Source organism: Thunnus albacares, chromosome 15 (genome assembly GCF_914725855.1).
Source record: "Thunnus albacares chromosome 15, fThuAlb1.1, whole genome shotgun sequence".
NCBI lineage: Eukaryota > Metazoa > Chordata > Actinopteri > Scombriformes > Scombridae > Thunnus > Thunnus albacares.
Genome location: NC_058120.1, coordinates 12,402,614 through 12,421,796, shown reverse-complemented (window position 1 = coordinate 12,421,796; position 19,183 = coordinate 12,402,614). Strand labels below are relative to the sequence as shown.

Genomic DNA, 19,183 nt, shown 5'->3' with positions numbered 1-19,183 from the left:
GTGTTCAGTGATTGTGGTGAATTTCCCCTTCTGTGACACCGAGGCCAAAATCCTTGTAACTTTGAAGATTGATATTGGCTATTACTTTGATGAAAATTTCCCCTGAGTCAGAAAGCCCGGCAACTTTAACAAAAGACAATTAAAAGGAGCGATTTAAAACTCTGCTTGTGCAATCTGTGCTGCCAAAACCACTTGAGAACAAAGAGACATAAAGGGAATGCACCTGTTCACACCTCATACTAACAGGTAGATTAGTGTGTGAATTGAGGGTTCACAGTCTCAGGATTAGTGTTCCTGATAGTCCTTTTCACACCAGCACGCGCTTCCCTCTCCTCCATTTATCTCTTTCCTTTTCCTGCTGTGAGGGTTTTGTCTTGTGCAAAGCAATGATGCTTTGACTCTGACGAGGGAGGATTTCCTCAAGGCTACAGTGGCTTCTTCCACAGACACAGACACACACACACACACACATACACACACACACACACAAACACTCACACACACAATTAGCCTTGCTGTGGTAATCACTCAAGAATTGCATGGACACAAAAACATGTTTGGTTTTCATGTGCCTGGGAGTGTCCTTCACATATTTATTTTCTGCTCAAGTGCAGTAGAAGATAAACGCACGTCAATACAAACAGCAGCAACAGGGGGGTACAATGACAGATGTAGCAGGATATGACATCATCATTCAGCTAGAGTGACAGATGTGGTGATGCCTATAGTCCCTGCTGGCACTCCATGTGTCAAAGGTGGAGCTGGTCTGTTAGGATCAATATGAAGTGTTGAAGGGGAGGTTTTTCCTGCTGGCTGGGATAATAAGAAGTGTGCTGCTGCCTCTTGGCACACTGGCACACAGACACACGGCCTCAGATCACCCAGACCTGATTTACGCACTTAAACCTCAGCAGTGGCCTTAAAAATGTGTGTTGTTGAGCTGAAATTACGCTGCAGGCATAACTGATGTCATGATGCTGCCACACGCCAGACTCTCTTTTCAATAGCCCAACAGCTTTACTCAGGTGTAGTGACACTGACATGCATCACTAAATGGTATCAGTGACCACAGCGTGTTGTTGGTTGTGTTGTGAGGGTAGAGGAGTGCTGACACGACGTGTGTTTTGCCAACACTATAACAAGAGGGTGTCTGGAAAGTTCCACAACAGCCAAGGGCTCTTATTAGACAGGCAACCATAATGTCAGGGTGTCAGAATCCGACCTAATGCCAACTGAAAGTTTGAAGGTTTAAACTGACTGAAAACAGACATCCATAACAGTTTTTTTTACACTATATGACACATTTAAAAGTGTTAATTAAACTTTGCCTCATACTGTATAATTTAGAACACATTGAAATCTTGTTGGATTAACACTTTTAGTCAAGAGGTTGTGTCAAAGCAATTTACCGCAGCTGACTAGTCATGTTTTCTTACAAATGGCAGGAAATTCAGCATCTAATCCTTTGCCTCATACTGTATAATTTAGAACACATTTAAGCACATAAAGTCTTTTTAGAAATTCTCTCTACACCCTGTACCACCCACACACATTTGAAGTTGAAATGCCCCCAAAAAACTATGTGAAGACATTATTTTCTGTATCTGGAGTGTAAAGTTAATACAGGACTGCATGGTGCTGTGAGGGAAGGAAAACACCCCTTTCCTTTCTAATTGCGGCAGCAGGTGATTTCTCCTCTAAGGGCGACATGCTTAGATGCCTCAGATCCATTGGCAGCGCACATCAAAAGCCCCATTGATTGGCCGGACAGATTGGGGCATAGAGATCAAATGCTCTGTAAAGAAGTGTTAAACTGCTGTGCATTAAACAGGGCAGATTTCTGGACTAAAAGGGGCCATCTGTTAGCACTGTAGCTAATTTCCTATTGCACTTGCCCGGACTGTTGATACTATTGGAACAGTGGCCAGAGCAGGCCCATATCAGGCAGTACAGCCCGGTGACACTGGAGGATAGATGAAGAGGAGAAAGTGGTCTGCAAAGTCTGAGTGCAACTAAGGAGACAATATAAGAATAAGCACAATACAGAAAAGATAAATGCTACTTTCATCAGTAAAGTGACACATAATCACACAGTTGGTTTGTTCTCTGGCCTCCAGCAGTGAAAAGTCTGTTGACTTTTCACTGCTGCCATCAGGGTCACTGTTTTAGTAATTATCTGTTCAGAACAAATTAACAGTAAATACATACTGGCATTTAGCTGAGGACAATTAAATTTAATATGGTCTTTGATCCCTGTCATATTGATGAGGGATGCAATTTCCATGTGTTTTGGAAATAAATAAGTATCAACAGTATCTTGGTTGGTGTGACTGTAGGCCTACATTTTGAGTAAATGTGCCTCCAGTCAGTTGCTTAGATTTGAAAAAGCTCAAAATCTACAGATCAAAGACTGGTGAAACAGCACATCCCTTGCTGGAGAAATTTAATAATATTTCAAGTGAAGATCTCTTTTAAATCTGTTATTTAGTAATAATGTCGAGGAGGCAAACCTTCTTGGGAACACACATTAGTCTGCAAAGGAACCAAACAATTACATCAGGCTCATAAATAGCAACTGGCCCAATAAAGTTCTGGTCCAAAGGCACTTTCATACCTCTTCTCCAATCAAAATGTTATTTTTAAGGTTTGGATGCCAGCTAAAAAGCCATAGAACAATCAGAAGTCAGCTTTACAAAACACTGTCACAAAGAAAAATGATGTCCTATACAAGGCTGCAGATGGAACTGTGGAGAGCCGATGTCTGTTTCCAAAAGCTGTGTTTATAGAGTAACACAGCAGAAAAGAGACGGTTAGATTATTGTTTGCATTGGCCGAGAGTAAATAACCCATACAGCTAAGTACTAAAATGTCCCACTATTCATACTAGGTTTCTGTCTATTTATATACAGAAAAAATAAAACGGTAGATAAAATCAGGAGATTAATATGTAAATATTGAGAAGTCTTGGTAACTGAATCACCAGAAAGGCACTTTTCAATATCTGATCCAAGCCAATGTTTTCCTTCATGCTGCACCAAGAAGCTCCAATCCAAGCATCACTGCTTGTTTAGCACTGCTGAAAGCTTTATAAGGACTTGAAACCTGAGTCTCAGTTAGGAAACCTTAAACATGGTCCATCAAATATTTAAGTGTATGGATGTTTTGAAGTGTATGAGGGGAAGGGAGGAGCACCATTAATCTATTAACGTCTCTCTACAAAAGAGATTGATGATACTCTAGAGACTATGACAGCCATATAAAACAGGGGGATGCCTCAGTGATGAATAGGCGACTTAAAGTCGCTTGCATACAGTACACAGAACAGGAATATGTGGCTAAACCACTGTACAGGGCTGCATTGATCCTCCACAGGATCTGTGTGATTCAGTCAATGGTGGGAACGCCACATACTTCAATACAGCAGAGGTATGAGATGTCCGGGCCTCTTACTCACACTGCTCCAGACTCAATAGTCCATTGTCTCTGCCCTAAAGTAGAACCTCAAACCTATAAGTCAAAGGTGGGGGGTTGGAGATGAAGTCATCTCGGCAGGAGAGCTGTTCAGCCAGACACCTTCATGGCCAGGGAACAGTTCCTAAATCCTGTTCTCTCACTGTAAATCCTCCCAGACAAGTTGGCCTGTTGCAGGGGTGATAAAGGAAACAATGCCTGTGCCCAGCATGAGTTTACATGTGATAAAAATGTATATGGCATTTGAATTTATTTGCTCAACAAGCTTTATTTACTGTTTTTGGTTCATTTTTCTGTTCCCTCTTGGAACAATTGCATGCACTTGAAAGGAGAAGAAAGTTTTTTCAACTGACTCTGGTGTATATTAGTTCAACAAACATTGTTACGGTACATGTAGGATACAATCGCTGCTTTAATTTATACAAATGTGCTTTCAATTGAGGGGCATTATGAGTTATGATGTAAAACCAAGTGCCTTAACAGCTGGGTGCTTGCATTTGTTATGGTATTTTTGCTAAGTATAATAAACAGTAAGTTGGAGTAAAATATAGGCTATGGTCTCCCTCCCTCTCCTTCTATGTGCATCACAGCATGCATGTGTGTTTCTGTGTGCCTTTCCTCAAATAAGCTTTCCAAATAATAAATACCCAATTATGAAAGACAATAAACTCTGGTTATCAGAGCATACGGAACAGATATGTAAATATTTTCAAAGAAAAACAATAACAGTTACCCATATCTAACCATTATTATATGTCTTGGACTGGCTATCTTCATTCAGTTACGCGCCAGATTTGTAAAAACGCGGGTTCCTCAGCTGATTTATGAGTGAGATTATGTGTTTGCAATGAGACCCAATTATCATACAGCTGTGGCGTTATCTCCCCGCTCCATCTTCGCTATCTAAAATAAACATAAGAAACGAGAGAGAAGGTTGTGAGGTCAGAAGCGTAAATGGCACAAGGCGCGTAAAGACGCACAAACAATCAGTGACCCCTGAAGAAAAATGACTGATAATCCCATTACTTTTGAGGGTCTCTGCTATAACAGTGGATTAGCTGACCTGCAGTTTATATCTAAAATATTACAATAAATTCTTATAATCTGTTTTCTGTTTTTGCACATGTTTGTTTTGATTTTTGTCGTTGCTTTTTTTTGTTGTTTATTTGTTTGAGGGATGATAAATGTGCATGGGAGGCGCAAACAAGGGACATTTTTATTATTCTAAATCAGGTGAGGCAAAGTTCAGTCCCTTACAAAATAATAATGAATGTTGATAACTAATGCAAGCAAAAAAAGAAGGTGGAGAGGAGAGTGGGCGGTGTTTGTTGACTGACAGTGTCCGTAATGACACTACACTGCGGTATATAAACTGGGAGGGACGTCAAACATCCTTCACTGGGAGTCACTATGCGCTGATGCTCCGCCACATGCTCGCATCCCTGTTGGCAACACAAGTCTCGCATCAGCACAACAAACTCAAACATCTGACCGGCACGATGGATGGGCAACATAAAGACCGCAGAATGACTCACTTGTGGATATTGACGTTACTGATATTTGTCTAACCTCTAGCACTGGATAACTCGGTCTTTTCCAACTTCTTCGTCTGGATACGGATTGCGGAGCTGGATCTTGTCCTACAGGTTTTGGAAGAAGGATTATATTTATTCTGATCACTTTATTTCTCCTCACTCCACTTTCGCCATCACCACTTGGAATAGGAGCGTTTGGTGGGAGGACAAATTAAATTTCTAAGGATACGCACATCAAACTCTAAAGGATGGCCGTTTGGTTCACCTCTATCTTCGCAATAGTTATAACATTATTTACTCAGGTATTTTTTTCATCTTTTGTAAATTAGGAAAGAATTATTCAGAAAAAAAAATGTTGCATTCTTTTCCATGCTCACTATTTGGTTCCTTTTAGGTTCTGGGATCAGGTGTGTTCGAGATAGATCTCCATCACTTTCAGAATACTAAAGGTTTGCTGGCAAATGGACTTAGCTGCAGCATGACTGGCTGCAGGACTTATTTCAGGGTTTGTTTGAAGAACTTCCAGAAGGTGGTGTCTCCTGGAGATTGTATATTTGGCAAAGCCGTCACTCCTGTTTTGGGCACCGACTCCTTCAGCATCCAGCCGGACGCCAGGCTGCGGCTGCCGCTCAACTTCACCTGGCCGGTAAGAGACACCTGTCCTGCCGCGCGAACAAGCAGGCTTACGCACTTTTATCCTACTGAAAGCAAAACATGTAGATCTTTTGCAGATTATTTATTGTTGGTTATTTCCAAGTGAACTGCACATGGTGACGGAAAAAATCTCACTTCCACTCTGACAAAAATTACCTTTCCAACATGTATTTTTACGTGAAAAATGTCCCACCGTATCATCTTATGACCTAAAAATGAATTAAATTTGAGCAAAACTAAGCCACAAGCTGTATTATAAATTGTGCATGTTTTATTTTACTGTCATATAAACCACTAATGCATGCAAGTCAATCATTAGAGTTTAAGTTGATCATCCACTGCATCCCTGTATAGTCCACACTGTGCGTAAAAATAAAGAGTGCTCAGAGTGCAACCGATGACAAAATACATTTTTTGCTTGCAATAATTTCTAATAAATTATTATGAAATGTTTCCATTCATTGTTAAATAATCCCTTAAACCCTTTTCTATACATTACATTATAGTTTTAGAGAAATAAAACCAGCGATATGGAGATAAATTAAGTGTGCCATTATATATTTTTGGTGACATTTCTTTCCTAATTTGTCCCCACAGGGTGATTTCTCATTAGTTATTGAAGCCTGGTATTCTCCTGCAGCGGACCTACCTGGAGGTGAGAAGATGCACACATGTCTGTCCACCACTAGAGGGAGACATGCCATGTGTAGCCTAAAATGACTTATTGCCTATCACACATTTCATCAATAACCCCCACTTACAAGTATTACGTGCCAACAAATACATCTGGCATTTTCAGCGTCATGGATCCGTCTTCGTTAGGATGCCTTATGAGGCACACAACAATCCTTTACAATCACATCTCCTCCAACACAATTGCAACTTCCCTTGTTTTATTTCTGGCATGCATGGGAAAGTCTACAGCCTTAAGTGAGAATATGAAACCCTGCCAAAAATCCCATGACAGCCTTTTCCTGGATTTACACCTTTTTGTCCTTCGTAGCACAGGAATAATAGTCACATATGAAGGGTACTGTCACACAAATCACTAAATTCACATTTGTAAGATTTATCAACTACATCATAGAATTGCAACCTGGTAATTTAGAAATGTATCAGCATCATATAAACCAGTCTTCTTCTTCTTTTCTTCACAGAGACCACCAACCCTGAATTCTTGATTAATTCTTTTGCCATCCAAAGAAAGTTGGGAATAGGGCATGAGTGGTCCCAGGATGTGCAGAAAGGGACGCAGATGGAGCTAAGGTACTCATACCGGTTCATCTGCAATGAAAATTACTACGGGGACACTTGTTCCAAAATATGCGCTCCGAGAGACGACCGTTTCGGCCACTACACCTGCAAGCCTGACGGGCAAATAGCCTGTCTACCAGGATGGAAGGGAGAATACTGCCAAGAACGTAAGCAAGAGTAAAGACACCATATGGACACTTTTCCTTGTATGTGATAAAAGGTCACAAGTCAGATCTATATTCATTGCTCCAAAAGGGAGTAGACTATAGGCCATAACCTGCTTTACAGAACATGAAATACAGGATGTGGCTTGAAGTCATTTGTATAAAGGAGGAATTGGAAGCAGTGTTAATGGTTAAATGGACTGCAGTGCCACATAGTGTACATTTCAGAATGAGATTAGAGCTTTCATTTCTAAATTACTTGTGACATGATCACAGGTGTGTATTTTTCGGATGCGAGGCAGCCAAACACAATTAGAAAGTGGAGCAATTAAGGTGAAATTTGAAGACAGAGGGCCTATACTAGGTGTGCTTTCTCTCCGGGCGCGTGCGGTTTAATCCAGGGCGGTGGTCGGCCCAGCAGCATGCGCCGGGGTTAATCGCGGCATTATCGCCCGCCACGCGCCACTAAATTGCGGGCTCTATTGTTGAGGCGGTGCAGGGCAGCAGCTGCAAACGGGGCTCGCGCTGCCCACCGATAACAATAGGGCAGCTGTCCTGCTTTTTTTGAGAACAAGCATCTGCTCCGCACTAACCAGCCGTTTAACACTATAAACAGTGAGAAATCAATGTCACATACAGCACAGAGCGGGCCCGGCAAATTATGTTTTTGTTTATTTTTCCATTGAAACGTCAGGTAACAGGTTTTATTGTGAGGGAGAAAAACATTTAAAGGTGATGCAAACTATATTACCTGCTTGTTTTAACTGGCACATTAGAAACCCTGAGTTCTAAATATCCTTGTGTTGTTTCTTACAGCAATCTGTCTTGAAGGGTGCAATGAAAATAATGGAAACTGCACATTACCTGGAGAATGCAAGTGAGTATTCACTTATTTTGTGTGTTTATTGTATTTTCATAATTAGCCAATCTGGTGAAATGTACAGCTATCACTCTCAATTAAGGCTCAGCAGATCTACTCATTGCAAAAAAACAAAAACAAAAAAAAACATTAACTACAGGACAAGAACAAAATAATAACCACTAAAATCAATTGCTGCTCTTTTCCCTTAGCCTATTACACAACAACAACATAACATTGTATTTGATTTTGTGATGTTTTTCCTTGCATTTCTCTATTTCCTTTGGGGGTCTCTTCGTCCTGAAAATCTGAGTATGAACACGACTGTTGATTTCCGTGTGCGTCAGTAGTCATGGTGTACTGTTTTATGTGTTAACAGATGCAGAGAAGGTTGGCAGGGACTCTTTTGTGATGTGTGTAAACTCCATCCATCCTGTAAACATGGTACCTGTAAAGAGCCGTGGCAGTGCACCTGCAAAGAAGGCTGGGGAGGCATCTTTTGTGACCAAGGTATCTTAAATTCTTACTTGAAGCTGTGAAGGAAAAAAACAACAACAAAATAAAGACACTGAATGAAATGTTAGTACTGTAAATAATGTTTCCACCCTTTTGTCTTCAGATCTGAACTACTGCACCCATCACAAACCCTGTGCCAACGGGGCCACGTGTATGAACACGGGTCAGGGCAGCTACACCTGCACCTGCCTGCCAGGCTTCACCGGGGTTAACTGTGACTCGGAGGTCAGGGAGTGTGACAGCCAGCCCTGTCGCAACGGAGGCCACTGCCTGGTGAGTCCGGAAGTCTCTCTCTCTCCTTTCCCACAACACAGGCTTTCCTGTTTTTGTTTTTGCCTCAGTCTATCTGTTAGTCCAGGAGGATGCTATCGATTGTCAAGTCAGTAGATGACCCAGTTCACAGACTGTGTACTGTAAATAGAATTCAAACTCAGGATAATGGGGTTCGTTAGGGCAGTCATGAACAGGATACGATAAAAAACATCTGACAGGGAGCTTTTTGATAAACTTCATAACTTTTTGCCTGCAGGAGTCTGAGAACGGCTATAGGTGTAAATGCCCACAGGGGTTTGAAGGGACACACTGTGAACACAGGATGCTGACCTGCAGAGATACACCATGCTTCCATGATGGCAAGTGCAAAGAGGGGGATGATGGACATAGTTACACGTGTGAGTGTCCAGCAGGCTACACCGGACTCAACTGTGAGAAGAAAGTGGATGGATGTACCGTGCTGCAATGCGCCAATGGTAATATTTCATTCTCTCTACATGTAAAATAATTCTGTATATCTGCATATGAAATGACCTGAACTTGAGGGAGGTTTCTAACATACTGTTTTGTGTTGCTTAGGTGGACACTGCATGATCCGCGGTGACCTCCGACTGTGCAGGTGTCGCTCAGGCTTCACAGGACTGCGTTGCGAGATCAACATCAATGAGTGTGTCAGAAACCCCTGCGCCAATGGCTCCACCTGCATAGACCGCATCAATGACTACACCTGCACCTGCCCTCCAGGGTACGAAGGCCGCCACTGCGACAAGCCGACAGACCGCTGTGCCTCTCGGCCCTGCCTGAACGGAGGGACCTGCACCACTGGAGCGAATGGCCAGCCTTCCTGCATCTGCCCCGCCCAGTACAGTGGCCCCCAGTGCCAGCCCATCGATGTGCCTTTATCCAATACCCCCAGCCCCAACACAGGCCGGGAGTCCAGTGAGAAGCTGAGCTTGGCAGCCATCAGCATGGGAGTGGGCTTGGTGGCCGTTCTGGTTCTTTTATGCATGGTAGTAGTGGTAATACATCATGTCAAGAAGCAGAGAAACAAGGAGCAGGACTCAGAGGCCATGAACAACCTCTCCAAGGTTGACTTTCAGAAAGAGAACCTTATATCTACTCTAGAGCTCAAGAACACCAATAAAAAGATCGATTTGGAGGTGGACTGTCCCAGGGAAAAGTCTAATCACAAACACATCAACCACTACCACCTGGACTATAAAACCTCCACTGGGTACAAGGATGAACTGTCCCTTTTGGACAAAGATGAAAACTGTGAAAAGACAATAGAAGACAAAAAGCATTTGAGTAGAATGTACAGGTAAGTTCACATGCTGCGTCATGTCCAGTCATTTTTTACCACAGATTTGAACATTTTGGTTGTTACATCGACTCGTAGAGGTCAATGTAAGATGTTTTCATTTTTGGGCTCAATATCTGACATGATGTATCTTCATTTCACAGTGAAAGACCGGAGTGTAGAATATCAACAATATGTTCTTCCAGAGATTCAATGTACCAGTCTGTCTTTGTAATAGCAGAGGAGAAAAATGAATGCATCATCGCAACTGAGGTAAGTTTTTTCATAATTAATCTATCTTACTGTCCCTGTTATTGTTTATTGCTGATATAGTCACTAACTTTTTTATTTCTTCTTCTCTCTCAGGTATAATAAATGGAAGATATTATTCATTGTCAACATTGGATTTCTTGTGGACTGTTTACAAGTGTGGAGAGACTGGGATTTATTTAAATGCAAGTTGCTGCTCTTGAAAACTTGATAACTGGATGGAGCCAGTGTGCTCTTCGAATGCAATAGAACTAAAGCTACTAATCTTTCGTTTAGAATGTAAAGACTGAAAAAGACTGCGGGGAAATAATGAGCAAATCTGACTTGCAGATGCGCCTTAGATGTTTTTCCATTCAAACCCTTGTCTGCTTCATCCAAGTTCATCCAAGGGCAACAGGCCAAGATGTTTCTGCCTGCGTGTTGATTAGAAGAAGAGGACTGTCTTGATGTACTCCTCGCCACCTTATTGCAGTAATCAGCAATCAACAAATCAACTTACTGCCAACAAGCCTGTGGAAGGAGCCAGCCTTTGCCATTTTATTTGTGGCTTGCAATGCGCTATGCAAACAAAAATCAGCATTGTGCTCAAATCAAAAAAAGGACAAAAACTACTGAAAACGGTTCATTTTTGAAGGATATTTAGGGTTATCAGTTTTGTAAATCAAATCTTTTTTTTATGAGAATGTATGCAGCCTAGATCAAAAGCCTTATACTGTATATGTGTTTAAGAAAAACATTGTGCCCCGCCTTATCTTCTCTTGATTCCTTTGCACAGCAAAAGGGAGGTAACAAAAAGTTCAAGAGATGCAATATGCTATTGCGCCATGCAGGGAAACTCATGATAAGGCCTTGTTTTACCTTATGCAAGATCACCCTTAAATAAAGACAAAGAAATACATGAAGTGACTATCGTACCAAGGACGCCTTCAATGGAAATTACTGAACCAATAATGTTATTTTGTAAGATTAGTATTTCATTAGTAATTTAAGAAGATGAAGCACTGATCTTTCTATGTTTTATAAGATTATTTTGTATATACTGTATATTTATATGTTGAGATTAGAAGTATGAACTGTTTTTAAGTTGATGCCCCAAAAAGGTGAATTTATTTTTAAAGTGTTGTTGGTGTTTTATTATTTTTTTTTTTTTGTTACAAAAAGAAACAATGAATACATATCTGGTACACTGTTTGTTTGTTGGTCTTCAATGGTTGAGTGTACAAGTGGTCAAATAGAGATCATAATTTAAATGTTGGGATCATCTAGAGTCTTTATTTGTGTCAGCTGGTGTGGAAGTGGCTTCATTGTCTATAGATACCCTGATATTTGGCCTAGTAGCTTTTCTAATGATTCCATGTCTATGTCCATGACATCTATGTTGGTGTGATGTGAAATCAATGTGCTAGCAATCATCATTCAGTGGACAGTACTGTAATTGGCAGCAATGTAAGGAATTACTCAAACAAAAAGATATATATTTAAAAAAATCTGTATGTGAAAATAAAGAATCCTTGTGTTCTTTCTACTTAACTGCTTCTCTGAGCCGCTACTGTATGTTTACATATGATAACGCTGAGTAAATGAGGCAGAGGGCAGATATGATCTATGATGATAAGTTATCTTATTGCTCTCGCTAAAAGCTGGAAGGAGAAGGGGACGGGTGAGAAATGAGGAACTTCACTCGACATATGCTCACGCCTGTGTCAATGAGAAAATATGGAGTGTGAGCACAGCGGACAGGCCCCGGAGCCCAGCCACTGTTGAGTCCATAACAAACCAGCACATTACACTGTCATCTTTCTCTTTACTCACATGAACTCCTAATATCAAAGCATCAAATTAGCGTTTGACAGTTACACAGCAATGTCCTTTACTGCCACTTGAGGGCAGTAAGCTTTGTGTGAAGTTTAAAGAAAGGAGTCTCTTCCTCTTTCATATCTCAGCTCATAAAACAGCATGCCTGTTGAGTTGACAGGCAGAGGGCACATCATCCCAGTCATTCATTCAAGTGATCGGCCTGCGTGGGTCACAACAGGGCGCCACACACCTGAGCTGAACACGGACACTTAATGAGCTTAAGAGAGCACAGATACAACAGTCCTAGGAGCTAAATAGTTCTATTTATAGGTGTGTGATTACCTTCTGGACAATGAGTGGCTGTTTGACACGCAAAGATGCATAAACAAATAAAGACACACGCCAAAGGAGTAGTAACAATACAAGCCCCTGACCATGATGTAAAAATCAAAAAATGTCTTACAGTAGAAGGAAAAATTAGATGACTGCTGAGTGTAGAGGTCAAATTTTAGTTGTCAAAACATCCATTCTTCCTCATTTCTTGTCACTGCAGCAGTCAATCATTTCTGAAGAACACACACACACACACACACACACACACACACACACACACACACACACACACACGTATTAAAATGCCAGTGCGCTTGCGTAACACAACAGGGTGTCCAGCGCACCACCGTCTCCATTTAAATATAAACGTTTTGCTGCATTTCGTCCGGTCTGAATGCGCCCGTGTTCGCCTCTATTCCTAAAAGGATCCTGATTGGTTTATGTTTTCCCAAAACCCGCCCCCTCTTTGATTTCATTGGTCGGGAACGTCTCGTTCTGACGTTCTCTGAACAACAAATACACGTGCTTGTCTATGGTGCTTGTACATACAGTACATAAGAGACAGCATCCACACATCCATGCAGTATTTTTGAAGACATATTGACAGACGCTATACGCTTGTTGAAAGACTGTACTGAGATTTAGGAGTCACAGTGTGATGTGGTGGAATGTGTGAAGCAACAGAAAAAAGAGAGGAAACTTCGGAGAGCAACTACTTGTTGACAGTAGCGACATAAACGTCTTTGTCTCAGTTCTTGTTTTAAACACAGCCAAAAGACTACAATGAAACCTCGGGACATCTTAAAAGAGAAGAGCATGTGGATATTTGGATATGGCTCCTTAGTGTGGAAACCTGATTTTGCATACAAGAAGAGCAAAATCGGCTACATTAGAGGATACAAAAGACGCTTCTGGCAGGGAGATGATTTCTATCGAGGGGACAAGGAAAAAGTGAGATTTGAAACATTAATTTATGGTATTGTTTTTCAAACTGATAAAATATCATCATCATCATTTACTTGTGTAATTGATTAAGCTGAAAACTTTCCTGTCGTGTGATGTGCTGAGCTGTCCTGTCCTCACTGTGTGCGTCCTTAATCTCTCCACAGCCAGGCAGAGTGGTCACACTGGTGAAGGATCAGGAGGTAAGACTTGTCCTACCGTGTCCTTGTTTTTGGAAGTACCCAGTCTATTTTGATACTACAAGCATGCAGCGTGCAGTGTTGTCGATGCCATTTTTATATTGCCTGTCCTACCATTAGTATCCTAAAACTCTGATAAAAATGACAAAAATGAAGGGAAATGTTATTGACAACTATTCCAAAGAATCTGCCAGTTTTCAAATGTCCAATTTTACAACCTGCTTTTTTGACAATGAAGACCTTTATTTATCCAGACTATTATATCTAATGATATCATGGCAAATGCTGGATAAAGATACTTTTTTTCTTATATCATTCATATCAGTTTGATACATGTCACTGTGTTGTTTTTTTCATCTGTCAGAGTTTACTAATTAAGGTCAAACTTGTCTTGGGTGTTGGCAGAGTATTCAAAAGGCTTCTCTTACCATAATTAATACTGACATTGGGTCAAACTATGCTAACTACTGCATCTCCACATGTTTTGCCTCCAGGCTTGCACATGGGGAGTAGCCTATGAAGTGGCTGACTCCCAGCTTGATCAGTCCCTTCAGTACCTGAACATGAGAGAGGTGGTGTTGGGGGGTTACATGACAGAAGTGGTAGAGTTCATCCCTCAAGAGAAGGGTCAGGATAGCGTCCCCGCCCTTGTCTACATTGCTACCTCGGACAACCCCACTTACCTCGGCCCAGCATCGGACAAGGAAATCGCCACCCAGATTGCCATCTGTAGAGGCAACATGGGCAACAATATTGAATACCTGGTCCGCCTGGCGGAGTTCATGAGGGTTTACTGCCCTGACGTAGAGGACGATCACCTCTTCTCTATCGAGGCGGCTCTTTTGAACATTTTCAATGACTGCGGAGGGATCAAATCCCCAGACCAAAAATCCCTCCTGGTGAGAGCTACATAAAAGACTTCATAAGGCACTCCACATCATAAAACTGTAATGTTTTTATACTGGATGAAAGGGAAATGAAGATCTGCACCACTTGTGTAGGGGAAATTTTTGCCTGAGGTATTGTGTGCTTGAAAGAGGAATACCTGAGTTGCTTTCAAGGAAAATATAAAAGTGGTGACATATTTGGTGGCTAAGAATTTTTAGATCATAATGTAACCTTACAGAGATATCTCATTCTCCTCATTACTTTTGACTTGCTCACTTGACATATTTTTTACTGTGATTATACACGCTGTACTACATACATACTGTATACAAATTCCAGAAGGATGTGATGCTTTTAATAATTCACTCACAAATGACTTCTCTTTTTGAATCCTAATGATGTTTTACACCTTTGTTGTAAAAGGGTGTCAAAAGCTACTGTATACTGTGTACATTTTTGAAATTTATTTTAATAAAAACACTAAAATATATACAAGGTATGTTGTGTTTACAATTTTCCTTTGCTCTCACGTGCGTTTTAAGAAGTATCCTATATGTGTATGTTTGTGGTTGAATGCCCTCCATGCCTCACTCTATCACATCACGTGGCTGAGGAATGCACAGCTGTAGCCTCTGGCTTATAGGAAATGCTGACTTTTCCTCAAGAGAGCTGCTAACTGCACAAGCAAAAGTGCTTTTGGTTTCTTTTGTGCAGTTACACTGTAATATATACAGTACAGGCATTTGCTTTAAATAACTATCTATTCTGGATGTTTTGTGGACCTCTGATATATATCTGGCAGTGTCGGTGTGCTTGTCAGCAGAGCTGGTCTGTACAGTTTCTGAGAAGCAACAACAGGCTATAAAAACATGTAAAAACAACTTTAACCTTTTCAACTCTGCCATGCACAGAGGTGGGTCCATACTTTAAAATCCCTGTTGTGCAGCCAAGCATTCACAAAACACATGCAAACTTTACTTTAAAATCTACTTCAGATCCTAAAGTTCACAGAAATAACAAAAAAAGACAAACATGTAAGGATTAATTACATGGGAATTCATATAAATAGATGCACAAGGCATTAAATTGAATAATAAAGTGTAAGGAAACTTATAGGGGAATTTAAAATTTCACAACAAAATCAGTGTATCAGAGTATCCACAGCCACTGAAGACTGGCTGCTCTTACAGTATAGACTGAGTGTATACGGGCTGGGCTGAGAGGTGGGGGTGCAGATAGGGTTTCTGTCCAAGCCTGAGCTTTGATCACGTTGCAAAAACATGTGCACATGCCACATGACAGACTTAAAAAAAAGGCAGTTTCGTCCATGGATAAACAAGCCCACATTTTAAGCAGCACATTTCTGTGGCATACTGTTCTATTTTCCTAGAAATCACATCAAAACTAGGTCAAAGGTTTGAGCTGTGAAACCAGCAGAGCAGAGGAACAACTAGACCTCACATGTACTGCACATGCAATGAGCAGCAGCAGAAGGACACGGACAAAAAAGTCTCCTGATGTCTGTAGATCATTATAACTTGTCATTACATAATGAAAGTGACCAGGGGCTCTCCTTACAGTATGAACTGATATATGGAGGAACTGTTTGTGGCTCTTGCTGTTGCTAAATGGACTTGGATAAACTGTTTATTACTCTGAGACATAAAAGCACTTCAGGTTCTCAGAGCTGTCAGATACACCCAATCCTTTGTTTTCAGTTAAATTAATGGGATCAACCAGTCAGTCCGAAAGCAAAACTACAAGTGTTGGTCAGTGGTGTCCCTACATGGTTCCATGTGAGACACACTTAAGGCCTTGGTACATGTAGTGCTGGACAGAAATATCTAATGACTCAGTGTATTTGCTGTACTCTTTGCCTCCCAGTACACACCCTTACATTAGTTTCCTCGGTTTTTGCTTCTTTTTTAGTCACCAGTAAGTGTTCGCTTTAATAATAATATTATCACAACATCAGTTCTTCTAATTTACTAAGTTATTATCCTTTCCCTATTAGTTTGATGTTGCAGTTACATACCAACAATACCAAAGCTTATCCTGCACCCATACATCTATATCACCAATTCAAACAATATAATGCAAAGACAGATATTCTTGTCAAACTTGTTAGACAATGTCAAAATCAACATCAGCAGTTCACACTGTATGGAGAAACTTTCAAAATATAGCTGCTCTGTAAAGGCTATCATTATGTATTTATGAAGGCTGAAATAAGCATTATAAGCAGAGAATTATGATTTACAATGCACTCCTGCAACTCTCATTAGAGCTATAACAATAAAGACAAGGCAGTCAATAAATGCCCCTCACCAAACTGTGTTAGGGCTCCTTTGAGAGGAGCAGAGCGAGTCCTTGGAGCCACCAAGTTAGACGACATTTTCTCACAAAGACAGGTGTAAAAATGTCTATATGTCTGACTTTTTCCATTATTTGCGCATCCTCAGTGTATGTGCAAAAATTGTATCGTATTCTATCAATATACAACTAAAATCATAATACATATACTCATAAGTGGATACCCTGTGCTCCCTATGCACTTTGAAACCCCAATCAATATTATTACCCTTCCTGAGGTCACTTGCTCTCCAGGAGAAGTTGTCAGTCATTATCTTCTGAACGGTTCGCACAATGATGATGAGGAAAATACACAATACCACAAAGTGGAAATTGAGGTCATGTCCTCAGGATGCACGTTTGGCCCATCACCACTCACAACATCCAAACATTATTCTCACTGATCCAATTTGGAGCCTCCACCTGCATGCTAATGCGTACCCAGCTTGAACCCTGACCCTTGACCTTGGCTTGGTCAGTGGAGGGCTGAAGGTCAGCCTGGAAGTGTGTTAAAGAGAAAGTGATTGGGCCACTAATGGAGTCCATCCACTTTAGAGCCCTAGTTCTCCCGTACTGGGTCATCCCGCAAGGTCAGCTTGGTCTGCTGAGGGTCAGCTCACCTCTCTCTGGACTCCTGCCAGTGGACATGAGTGCTGTGCGGTCATGGAGGCCACTTCACCACAACAGGAAGACTGTCCATTAATAAGGCACAAACAATGGCTAATGATTTGGCAGTAAACCTTCTTTGAACCCTCAATCGAATGAACAACATAGAAACTGAAACTAATGCCCCATATGTTGTATATTTTACCAAAAGAGCAGCGTTCTGAATAGTTAAGATCAAAAGACTGAATCTGGCTTGTGATTTGGCCGTGAGCTGCTGCTCATCTTGTTTCATGAGGCAGATGAGAAAGATCACAGCTCAGGCTCATCCATCATATTGCAATGATAAACACCATTCTTTAATCCATGCATCATCACCCACACGGTTGATGTTAAAATCGTTTCTTCTCATCTAAACAGACATGACTCACACCAACTGGATCTTTTAATCCAATCTGTTCGGACCAGGACTGGTGACTGAACCAGGCTTGACAAAATTAAAGCTCGAGCCAGAGAGCTGCCTCCTGCTTCATTAGCCAGCTCGATCCCTGAGGAATGTCACTTTTGCTGCTCTTAATTTCATTTCCCTAATCTCATTTACACTCAGACCCACCACAGCTGCCCAGGCCTGGCCGAGGGGTGTCAGGCCCAGAGGGGAAATGGCTGTGTGAGATCAACTTGAAACACCACAAGTATTTTGATATTGTACACATTCACATGTTGTTTTGTATGATGTATAAACACAATCATGAGTCCTTGTTGCCCTGATGCAAATAATTAGAAGCTAAGTACCATGTAGCATACCATAGCTAACACTAATAAAGAGGAACTTCACATTTGCATGTGATCTGGATGCTATTTCTTGTTTGTGTGTTCAATGAAGGGTCAGGATGCTCTCAAGGATCCTCTTCTTCAGAAGTGGTAAAGCAATATGTAATTGTGTTCTTGAGATGGTGGAGACATGACTTTTTTGTCTTTTTGGGTTTAGTACAAATATGATAATAGCAGCTTTGGTTGTCTTTTCCCATTTTCACTGTTAGTCACATTCAGTGGCAGTAGTAGTATTTACATCCAAATTGGGTTTCCAGACTGTCTACTACAACAGACCACAGAACTCAAATGCTTAGGCAGCTATTATTATGTACACAAGTCTCAAGCAGTGTGTATTCGGTGATATAGTAACACAGGGAGGAGAGGTAGGAGGGGGTATACAACATTTTTTCATCTGCTGCAGGCCTGCCGTGATTGCAACATTAGTCCAACCTTTAGGAATAAGTCCAAGTTTAGGAATACATATCTCCTACTGTCAGATGGGTTAGTGTGGGCACTGAGAGCTCGCATGTCAGCAACCTCTAAGAGGTGTTCAGTATATGTACAAATGAATCTTTAGCATTTAATCCTCAAACTGAACCGACTATACTGAATCATCATTGTCACTGACTGAATCAGTAGCAATGAAGCTCTGCTTACTGATGACTGAGAGCACTGTTGTCAGTTCAAACATGATACACAGTACATTGCTACCTTGTTAAAGGCTTATTACAAGGCTGCAAAAACCTAGTAGGACTTTATGAACGATGATACAACAGGTTACTGATGTACGTACTGCAATTTGAACGGTGAACGAACAAACTCCATAGTCTGACTACAAATCTGTGAACTGAACAAAAACATTCAGATCAGCAAAGTGATTCACCTTCAAAACCTCTGTGATCATCCCACAGAAGATTAGGGAAGGGCACATTTCTGGGTTTTTTTTGGCAGTGCATCTT

General features: G+C 41.1%; 2 protein-coding genes across 2 annotated transcripts; both read left to right on the top strand.

The window, feature by feature from the left end:
• Positions 1-4,872: 4,872 nt before the first annotated feature.
• Positions 4,873-11,821, top strand: LOC122998289 (delta-like protein 4). The gene is made up of 11 exons (XM_044375095.1): positions 4,873-5,308; positions 5,401-5,652; positions 6,258-6,315; positions 6,818-7,081; positions 7,895-7,955; positions 8,317-8,447; positions 8,557-8,726; positions 8,983-9,202; positions 9,306-10,047; positions 10,191-10,299; positions 10,393-11,821. Exons 1-11 carry the CDS (start codon positions 5,255-5,257, stop codon positions 10,396-10,398), a joined length of 2,067 nt encoding a protein of 688 aa, XP_044231030.1. The 5' UTR covers positions 4,873-5,254; the 3' UTR covers positions 10,399-11,821.
• Positions 11,822-12,949: 1,128 nt separating this feature from the next.
• On the top strand, positions 12,950-14,946 carry LOC122998291 (glutathione-specific gamma-glutamylcyclotransferase 1-like). Its single transcript, XM_044375099.1, has 3 exons — positions 12,950-13,377; positions 13,536-13,571; positions 14,063-14,946. Exons 1-3 carry the CDS (start codon positions 13,210-13,212, stop codon positions 14,480-14,482), a joined length of 624 nt encoding a protein of 207 aa, XP_044231034.1. The 5' UTR covers positions 12,950-13,209; the 3' UTR covers positions 14,483-14,946.
• The last annotated feature ends 4,237 nt before the right edge of the window (positions 14,947-19,183 follow it).